This window comes from Tenrec ecaudatus, chromosome 18 (assembly GCF_050624435.1).
Source record: "Tenrec ecaudatus isolate mTenEca1 chromosome 18, mTenEca1.hap1, whole genome shotgun sequence".
Lineage (NCBI taxonomy): Eukaryota > Metazoa > Chordata > Mammalia > Afrosoricida > Tenrecidae > Tenrec > Tenrec ecaudatus.
This window is the reverse complement of record NC_134547.1, coordinates 62983850-62994210: the sequence shown is the minus strand read 5'-3', so window position 1 is coordinate 62994210 and position 10361 is coordinate 62983850. Positions and strand designations below refer to the sequence as shown.

General features: G+C 36.9%; 1 protein-coding gene across 4 annotated transcripts in view; it reads right to left on the bottom strand.

Moving 5' to 3' along the window:
* Positions 1 to 1144: 1144 nt before the first annotated feature.
* Positions 1145 to 10361, bottom strand: part of AP1G1 (adaptor related protein complex 1 subunit gamma 1) — an 87255-nt gene continuing 78038 nt past the window's right edge. For all 4 annotated transcript variants that reach the window (XM_075537386.1, XM_075537385.1, XM_075537387.1 and 1 more), the window contains 4 exons: positions 6699 to 6806; positions 6401 to 6561; positions 5222 to 5320; positions 1145 to 3990 (listed from right to left, as the gene is read on the bottom strand). In XM_075537386.1, the coding sequence (XP_075393501.1) occupies positions 3889 to 3990; positions 5222 to 5320; positions 6401 to 6561; positions 6699 to 6806 (470 nt within the window). In that variant the 3' untranslated portion in view covers positions 1145 to 3888. The remainder of the gene's footprint in view (positions 3991 to 5221; positions 5321 to 6400; positions 6562 to 6698; positions 6807 to 10361) is intronic.

Below are 10361 nucleotides of genomic sequence, written 5' to 3'. Positions count from 1 at the left end.
TTTTACATCTCAAAAATATGTCTGCAATAATTAAAACTTCATGAGCTGTCCCACTGAGAAACAGCTTTTAATATTTTTTACAGTAAAGAAGATGTGATGGGGCTCAATGAAAATGTAACTTACAACAACATGGAAGAAAAAGAACTTTACGGGAACATAGTTGAGATCTCAGGAGGAAAGAGTTCAGAAGCTCGACTCCTTAATGCCCCCAAATACAGAGGAAAACGCATACACGCACGCACGCACACACGCACGCACACACACACCTCAACAGCAGGTTCTTAAAAAAACAAAACAAATGAAAATAACCCTTCAATGCTCCATCTTAACGGCAGGATTAGCCTTGTGAAAGTTTGAGAAGCAGCTGTGCAAGCTACTTCAGCAATGTTTTTCTTCCTATTCAAGGGTTCCAGGTCTTGGGACCCTGTGGATGGAAACAACTCCCTGCTATTGCTTGGAAAAAGTTATTATTCACATCCAGTTCTAGAAGGAGCCCTTACCTCCTGAGTCAAAGCTGGTCAAAAAGGTTTTAAACTTTAGGGCTTTCTGAGCAACTCTCTTCACGTGATCTACCCCAACTCCCAAGCACATGAGTATATAGACATGTACAACCTCTCCCCAACCACAAAGTTATTGGATATCCATTTTTTGCTCTCTGAATCACTCTTTTAAGGAAACTGGGGTTAAAATACAGTCACAAGGAAAAATATACCCAACCTAACTCTATCTTCCCCATAAATCTCATGGCCCACATATTTTCCAATTCACAAGACAATGGCATTCAACCTCAAAATCAGTATTCCTTAACCCTTGGCTCTTCAGGAAGGGCAAAAAATGGAAAGCATATTATATCATATATGGAAATACTCAAACCAATAGTGCTGAACAATTTTTAAAAGTCTATTTTCATATATCAATGGAACAAACAAGGGGTACAAACCACACTTTTAATCTAGCAAGAGGAAAGAACCCCCTCCCCGTTGTTACATTAAGGAATATTTCTTTAACAGATGATCACTGTACACACACAAAACATCCCATGACTGTCTAAACCATCTCAAGGTAACAGCACCTGGAGCTCTGCGGGGGCAGCTCTAGAAGAGAGCGTCCTTCCTGTGATGTTTTGAAATTACTTTCATGGATCTCCTCAGGGTTGCAAAAGGGCGGGGTGGGGAGGGGCAACAGGATGCAAACTACAATGAGGTGAAAGTGCATGTGAAAGTGTTGAAGGAAGTGTATGGTAGATTCAATGTGCATCACCCTGGGTTATGAAAACAGTCATGGAAATCACTTTCCTCACAAAGCCTCTGAACCTGTAACTCCATCCATGTTTGCTCCCCCTTGAATGCTTACACTGGGAAATTACTGAAATGTGCACGTGTTCACAGCAATTGAGAGATTTCTCCATTGAGCTGCAAGGCCAAGTGAGAGGAATACTAATTCTGATCCTAGAAACTAAGGCACTCTGAAGCTTTCAAATATCCAATCATTTGAAACAGTCTTCACAACCATCAGTATCCTAGGCAGTTATTTGGCTGCTAGTCCTCAGTAGGATGCTCAGGCTTAGTCTCTGAAACTAATTCAAGTTCTAAGCAGCACCCTTTGTGTTAAGGCCATGATATTTTATTCCTTGTAGACAAAGCTTTGGATGATCCTAGAATTCTACCTCAAAATTTCCATCAGCCAAGAAGATGCTTTGTCAGTATAGTAGATCCTTTCCAGCTCCATCAGCCACCACTGTCTTATAGCATGGTCTTCGGATTTCATCAGGTACTCAACTCAGTTCAACTAAAAAGCCTTGAGTTGGTTAACTACAAAAATGAGAGAGAAAATAAAGCCTCTACCACAAGGAGGAATGTTAAGACAAAAATCTATTCAAGAAATCCACCAATATTATGTTAATCCTATCAGGTTTCACAGCATTAAGTATCCATCCAATGAACTCAGTCTGAAAGGAAACCTTTAAAGGCTATTATTTTTCATTTCACAGGCAGAGCAGTTGTCTTACAATGTGCACCAGTCCCATTCACTTACTGAAAACGATGCACAAAGATAATACCCTTGTGTGGACTCAACCATTTAACAAAGGGAGTAAGTTTTAGTAGATCTTGCTCTTACTAATAAAGACCAGGTTTCCCTGTTGGAGCCTTCAGTTCAATCCCAGTTGGTCAAATGTTAGGAATAGGCTAGCATCTGATACAGCGCTAGATTAGACAAGACTCTGAAGAGCGTAAGTAAAGGCCTGGTAGAATGAAGATCTGTACCCAGCTGTAAGACCAAAACCAAAGTATTCATTATACTGTACTTAATACAGTAATAATTTAAGAACAAGGTGGACTCACTTTTTCTTTCTTCTTTAATATATAAGACATGATACCTGTATACTTGAATGTGCATAGTACATTCAACATATGCCATAGGACAGTCCCTGTTAACCTTAATTCCAGCAACTAAATTTAAGGTTTGATGACACAAGGATCCTTTCCAATAAGCACTTGGCACTCCTACTAGTTTAAAGAGCTCCAGGCCTCAAATCTTTGCTACAGATGTTCCTAAGGTTGGTCTGTGTCAAGAGACCATTTTCTCAGACTCGGGAAAGGCTATTCCTACTCTATGGTGTCTTAAGACTTCCTGTTTCAGGGGGCTAGGAAGCTACAAGGCTTCATTCCAACATCATGAAGTACAATATAGGAAAGATTTCTTTATGGTCTTTATTTCAGTGCCAGTGTTACAGATACAACACAAATGTTCCAGTTAGAAGAAGGAATTCAAACGGAATGCCAAGGTCCAAGCCAGGCTCAGGAAATTAAAAGGGAGGTTTGGAGTAATGGAGGTGACGACTCCAGTATGCTCCAGGATGAGTCTGATACTCAATCCTCCTATGGGCAAAGGTGCTTTTGCTAAGGAGTCTGATCTTTAAAACTGGTGAGAACCCCCCTTTCAACCCATTTCCATAGTTCAACAGGCAATTTAAGGGCTTAGATAACATTTTTAATTTGTGGGGGTATTAATAACTATTTATCTTTTTGAAGTTGTCCACTTTCCACTTTAAGAGGAATCAATTTTGAAAATCATGGAGAGTATTCATGACTACAGCTAAAGAATGGTGAGAAGGGGGAGCTGGAAGAGCCTTGGAAGTTTCTATTACAAATAGAGCACCATAGCCTTCATGCTAAATCTGAACAAAAGCTCTTTTCCACTACATCTGTCCAGTGTTTACAAATAACCCCTCAAGATCTGGCTAGTTCTTCGTAACAAACATACATACATACATATGTGTGTCTGTGTGTATACAGCAATGCACAGAAGAGGCTACCAGGAGCCTAATGCCTCTTTCAATCATTGGGGGAACCAGTAGAAAAAGGCAGGGCTCCCTAAATGTCCATTGTTGCATTTCCATTCTGAATGCCTGGTGTAAAAAGCGCCTTAAGATGGTAACCTAGCTAGTGAGGAATAAATACCCCACCTCACCCAGTCCAAAGAGAAAAAACAGTAGAAGGGGCAACCCTTTGCTGCAGAGACAGAATGAGTGTTTTCTTGCCATGAATTCCAGTCCTCTCCTCCAAACCAGCTGCTTATTTCCTCAAAGGTCCGGGGAATGTTGATTCTGGCTATAAATTTAGGAAGGGTGGGGAAGTACGGAAAAAGGAGAAGAGGAGGAAGAGTGCACAGTAGCTTCCAGAAGCAGCCAGCCTCAACAATGGAGGAGAGGAAATTAGTCTTTAACGATGCTTCAAGGTCAGCAAGAACTTTAGGAAAAATCCTCCTCAACAGTCTCTTTGGCTCCTCATGCCCATGGTAGAGTTGGGGGGGACTTGCCAGCAATCACAACCTCCTTCCCAGAGTTCCTTTGATTGAGTGGGATAAGAATGAGAATGGCTGGACCCCTCATTGCCAGGATTGAGGGGGGAAGTTGTTCACTTCTGCTAAATCTTGCATGGCTGAGCCCTTGTGATTATATGTGAGCTTGATCCGCATTCGCAGCTGTTGCTGTAAGAGAAAAAGAGAATCGCAAGCTATACATTGAAATAAAATCCTTAGAATTTATCCAGCCTATAAATAGACTGTTAATTTTATGGATCAGCAATTTTTTTCAAAGCAAAGCTGTCTCTTAATAACGAGGCATATGCAAAAAACAAAAGAATAAACCACATCATACTCCAGCTATTAACTGAGGAGCTGCTGTGAAATGCACGCACCTCCCAGTACAAGAAGCACTCCTACCGCACGTACCTTCAGAACACATCTATCTTAGAAATGCACTGAGAGCACAAGCCATGAGAGCATTTTCCTAGCATCATTTGCTGAGTGCTTAACAAAAGGACCCAACCCTTGAAACCAAGTGCCTAAAAAAATAAGATAAACAAATGCCTATCTTTTATATATCTGCAAAACTTAGTTACTATAAACATACATTTATTTGTTCCCAAGGTATAAAATAAAAAATTTTAACTTATGCATAGCAACAGGTTAGAGAACTCAATTATAAAAATTCTTTAAATGGTAAATTTCAAATATGAATATACTAAGAAAACTTTTACTTCATGAATTGGAGTGTCAAAAGGAATTTTTGCTTGTTCTAAAAGCAAATGTTAAAAATAGAGTGAATAGCAAAGGAAAGGCAAATTGTTACAAGAAAAAAAATAATACTATTTATAGGACACTACTAGAAATCTTTCTATTTGAAGAAATTCTGTGAACTATTTTCATAAAATATATGAAAATCAGGCAGTTAAATGAATATTTACAGGAACTAATTTACCTCTTTCAGATGGCATAATAAAAATATTGCTTTATTTCTTTCAGCTTTTAAAGCTATTTTTCATTTGGCTGTCTTGTGAAAATATCTCACTTTTGTTTGCATACTTAATAATTATAGTTATAACTGTTTGTATTTGGTTTGAGAAATGTTCTTACCAGATGTTAGTTTGAATGAAGATTAAAATGCCTAAGTCTTTCACCCCACCCCCCCAAACTAGGCAGTTAAGCCTATTAAAAGAGGATATATTTAAAGATGCATTTTCATAAAATGCCACTAAGTCATTTACTATCTGTGGACTAAGTTTACTACAAAAGGAACAAGGAAGTTGGGCCAGTCATTTTCATAGCACTCTCTATGACAGTAAGTCAGAAAAACTCCAAAGAATAAAGCAAATTCTATTTGACTTCATAAAATATGGTGACATCTTGCTTAGAGATTGTCTTCAAATGAACTACTCACCTTCTGAGGGTTCAGAACTTTAATGACTTGTGTGATGGTCCCTGTATTAAATGCTGGGACAATGCTGCTGCTAGGAGACAGAAGCTGCAGTTGGAATGTCTGCAGGTGGAAAAGTAAAATATTTTGTATGATTTGAGAGATTATCAAGCAAAAAAAAAAGATACACAAAGGTGATGGTTCAAGTCAAAGACTTGCCTACTACACTAAGTTCTCTTTGCTTTCTAGGTCTTAGCAGTTCACAGTACATGTGTGCGCTGTCACTTTATGAGACCTGTAAAAATCACTGGTTGGGAGCATGAAAACTAGCAATGGTCCCTTCTCCCTCCTTTCTGGCAGAAGGAGTTTAAGCCTCACACTTTCCCAAAGGTGAACAATTCTTACACTGGCAACTTCTGATCAACTATGTAGGTGATGACTTTGACTTTAAGAGGTCTATGACTTTAAAAAGCCAGAAAGAAATCAAGGAAAACTGGTTTCTGAGAATAACAAATCAACAAGATAATTTTATGCCTTTGTGTATTTAGATGGTTGGGAACCAGCCACCTGAACTCATGTCTAGAATAATTTGTAAAGCTCAAGGTCTCCCTCGCTCACTCTACATGACAAGGGAAAAGGCAAAGTATGAATGAGCATGTAGGTACATAAGTGGAACACATGAGAATCTCTCGATCAGGAACACAAAACCATAATGAAAAAGTATGTGCAGAATCAGTACATATGTACAGCATAAAGACATGGAAAAGTCAAATGACCTAATTTGTTGAGTGCTTGTGGGTTTTCTTTTGCTTATAGCGATAAAAGCTGCTGTGAGTTAGGTAAGTCAGATGCTACATAGCTCTTCTACATATTAAACCAAAAACCCAAATACACTACTGTCAAGTCAATTTCAACTTAATGCCCTGTGAAATAATGGATCACTTTGCAGGAATAATTCTGTTTTACACTTACTACTATTAGAATTTCCTTTCTTTATCCTACAATTTTAACTATATAAATATTTGTGACCAAGAAAAAGGTATTCAATAAAGATACCATGTTTCAATAAACCAGATGAGTCACATTGATTTGGGTTAAGTCTATAAGTTTAATAACTATAGATTAAACATGTCCCTTATCAAACACATCTTTAAAAAAAATCAGCTAATCTGTATCTAAGGTAAAGGCAAGACATTGTTATACCTTTGGTACTGCAGCCTGGAAAACAAAGTCCGTCATATCTAGCTCTGTGCTGTTGGAGGCCTGTATCGTTATCACTGTGACACTAGGGTTGGTGTTTGACCGTTCAAAGGTGAATTCTATCTTCAAGCCATTCTTACTGTATGCTGTGATGGAAGGGATGCCTGGAGAAGTACAGAAAAGATCAGTGTTATTATACCGAACCTACCAATGCTTTCAAAGAAGCTATTACTGCTTTTCTTCAATAACCACCTCCATTGCTCAGTATTCCACATAATAAAGATAACCAGCGTAATTCTACCTGAAGTGATGTCATTGAAGAGAGGCTGTGAGGAAAGCCCATCCAACAGGAAGGGAGGCTGGGATATCTGTGGGACTGAGGCAGGGGCTGGAGCAGCAGCTGGAGTACCTATAGAAAACATCAGCATGGACAGGGTTAACCTTAACTTGCATAACTACTCACCAAGAAAATATACAAAAACATTATCATAATTTTAAGAGTAAGGATAGATTCTTCACACATGATGTAAAAATAAAAAGCACAGACCATGAGAGAAAATAACTGAAAGTTAAAATATATTAAAATTGTAAACCATGTATTGATTACAAGAAAATAATACAATAGTAAAAGGAAAGACCACTGGAAGAAGAAAATGTTTGCTACTGAATAAAGAATGAAAGAATATCCAGAAGTATGATTTTCTTTAATAAAAACACACCCCAGTCAAAACAGGACAAAAGAACAAGCACATCAGTGAAAAAAGAATCATATTTTTTAAAAAATAAAAAGGAACCATATAAAAGATGTTCAAGATCACAATGATCTACATATAATCCCCCTCCCTGGGAGATGGGCAACAGAAAAGTGGGTGAAGAGAGACATCGGTCAGTGTAAGAAATGAAAAGGTATTAATTTATAAATTATCAAAAGTTTGTGATGGAGGGAGGGTGGAAGAAGGAGGGGGGGAAATTAAGAGCTGATACCTAGGGCTCAAGTAGAAAGAAAATGTTTTGAAAATGACGGCAACAAATGTACAAATGTGCTTGACACAATGGATGTATGAATGTACTGTAAAAAGAGCTGTATGAGCCCCCAATAAAATGATTTAAAATTTTTTTAAATGTTCAGTATGTTCAAACCCACAAGAAGGTACCACTTCACATTCATTAGAATGATAAAAATTCCAAGTTCTGATAATACCAACTACTGTTGTAAGTATTGAATAGAAACATTTAAACTCTACTGCTGGAATGTAACCTGGTTTAGCCAAACTGGAGAGAAATTGGAAATAGTAGAAATGAGAATAGATCCATAAAGCGTGGTACCTAAACTTTTGACACTAACGTACGGTGACCAGATTTTAACATTGGTAAAGAGGGACACCGTTGATAAAACTCATATCCTGGTGAAATAGCCACATGGCAGCTGAAAACCGCATACCCTAGCTTGTGCATTCTTTCCAAAAATCGGGACTTTTTAAAAATACCGCAGGACGCGGGAAAAACTGTTAAAAATCGGGACTGTCCTGCCAAAAGCGGGACATCTGGTCACCTTACACTAATGCCATGTTAAGATATAAATTGTGTTGTGAAGGTTGGAAAAGGACTAATTAACAACACTCCTTGCGGATCTCAGTCATACCCTCATAATTTTTACAATGAAAAATGCCCCCAGAAATTGCCAAAGGTCCTGACAGGTGAAGTCTCTCCAAGTAGGAAACCACAGCCTTTCTTCAGCTTTGTTGTGGTTGTTGTTAGGTACCACTGACTCAGTTCTAATTCAGAGACCTTGTGGACAACAGAACAAAACACTGCCTTGTCCTGTGCCACCTTAATATATCACTGTTATTGATCAGGCCATAGTTGCAGCCACTGTATCAATTCATCTTCTTGAAAATCTTCCTCATTAGCACTGAAGCTTCACCAAGCATGATGTCCTACTTCAGGAACTGGTCCCTCCATTTGTACACAGGGAGACATGTATAAGTAAGTGTTCATAGCAAAATAGTTTCTAATATTAAAAAAGAGAAATAATCAAAATGTCCACTTTCAGGATAATGGTGAAATAATGATAAATTGGCACAGTATTATACATATACAAGAGTTAAACTGGAAGTTCATTTTAAAATTATCCATAAATTTTTCTCACAAATACATTGAAATAGAAAAACTTTTAAATGGTACAAAATAAATTCCGTTTACATAAAGTTAAGTAAACACTAACAAAACCATATAACAAAATGTTTGAATACATTATAAAGAAATGCATGGAATTCTTAAAAACCAATGGTTCGTTTCAGACAGACAGTAATTGTTACCACTGAGGTTGAGAGGGCACAAGGGGAGTACACAGGGAACATCATTTTACAAGCTAACACTATTTTACAACCTAAGTACATAAAAGCTCATGTTCAGTTTTGTAGATGTTAAACACTACATAAGAAAATACCAATGTGTGCCCGGGCGTGCGCGCACGCACGCGCACACACACACTGTAAAGGTATGGAGTATGACTGGGGCAATACATAGCCAAGTTAACCATTTTATTTGATCCTTCCATGTAAGCTCAATGGGAAGGTAAGTAACAAAACATAACCATAAACTAAAAAAAAAAAATCAAGAGTAAGAAAATTCAAAAAGTATATTTTAAGTTCAAATTTCAAACCACTTAAGAAATTGAAAATACATCATTAAAAAAATAAGAACACAATGAAATAAAGGCCTTAACATTGTTTTTTGTTTGTTTTTACAAGTAGTAGTACTAGAGACATTCTTAAAAAGTAACAATGAAGTTGAAAGTTACATTAGCTGAAGTAAAGCACAAGAGTCTAAAACAAGGATCTTATTTACCTCATAATGAATGGTTCACAAATGCTAAAGGAATGTGTTAAAGGAAACTTGTGTATAAAGCAAATATGGACAAACTATAAACATTCTAAGTAATCAAAGAAATAATTAACAAAATAATAGAACCAATTTTACATCAGTTAACAAAACCTTTTTTTAATATAGTAATAATATGCATGAATGCTAAAACTAATAGCCATCCATCTGCTTGGGGAAAAGGTAAATAACATGTGTTAATTACTTCATATATATCCAAGTACTAAATAAGTTACTATATCCACAAATCTAATCCCTGAGGTACTGTCCTTATTTTAAATAAATTCAAAAAGGTTAAATAATTTAATATATAAAAGTAATCCAGTGTAAGGATTAATTAATGTGATAATGTTTTTGAGAAATTATTTTGAAGAAAAATATAGAAACAAACAAAATGCCTAATAGTGAGAAACTAAAGATACAACCATACAAAATTTTTGGTGAATAGCCATTTAAAATTATAATTGTGAAGATTATGTACTAATGTGGGAAATGGTGACAAGTTAAATGGACCATATCATCTATTCCTGGTTTTAAGTAGGGGGCGGTCTTTGCTATTTCTTATATTCAGAATACCATTGGTCTATGAGGATTTGCTATGGGCTCTTTATGAGTGACTCACAGATACATGACAACTAACATTCTGAAATTTTGTTAAGCCACAGTTTCTGGCTGCTGAATTAGAGGGGGAAAATCACTTAGCCTGTGATAGTCTAGCCCAGTATCATTACCATATGACTTTCTACTTGAGTTCATGCATACCATATATACCATACTATACTACTTTGCAAAGGATCACTTACCATTACAGTTTACTTCATACTGCCATTAATTAAGAGTAGAAATTATGTTACAATGACTCTTAGTCTGAGAGATTCATATTTCTGAACACATCAATTACAAATGTGTACGAAACGGAAAAAGTTCAAAATATTTCCAAAAGGATGTCTGCATGTGAGAATTGCGGTGGGATTCCTTCTTATATATATTGCTTTAATAACTAAGAGATAAGAAGAGATGTAGAGATGGCAAAAACAAAAAGGTTAAGAAAAGGAGATAAAGGAGTCTGGTCCCACTTTCC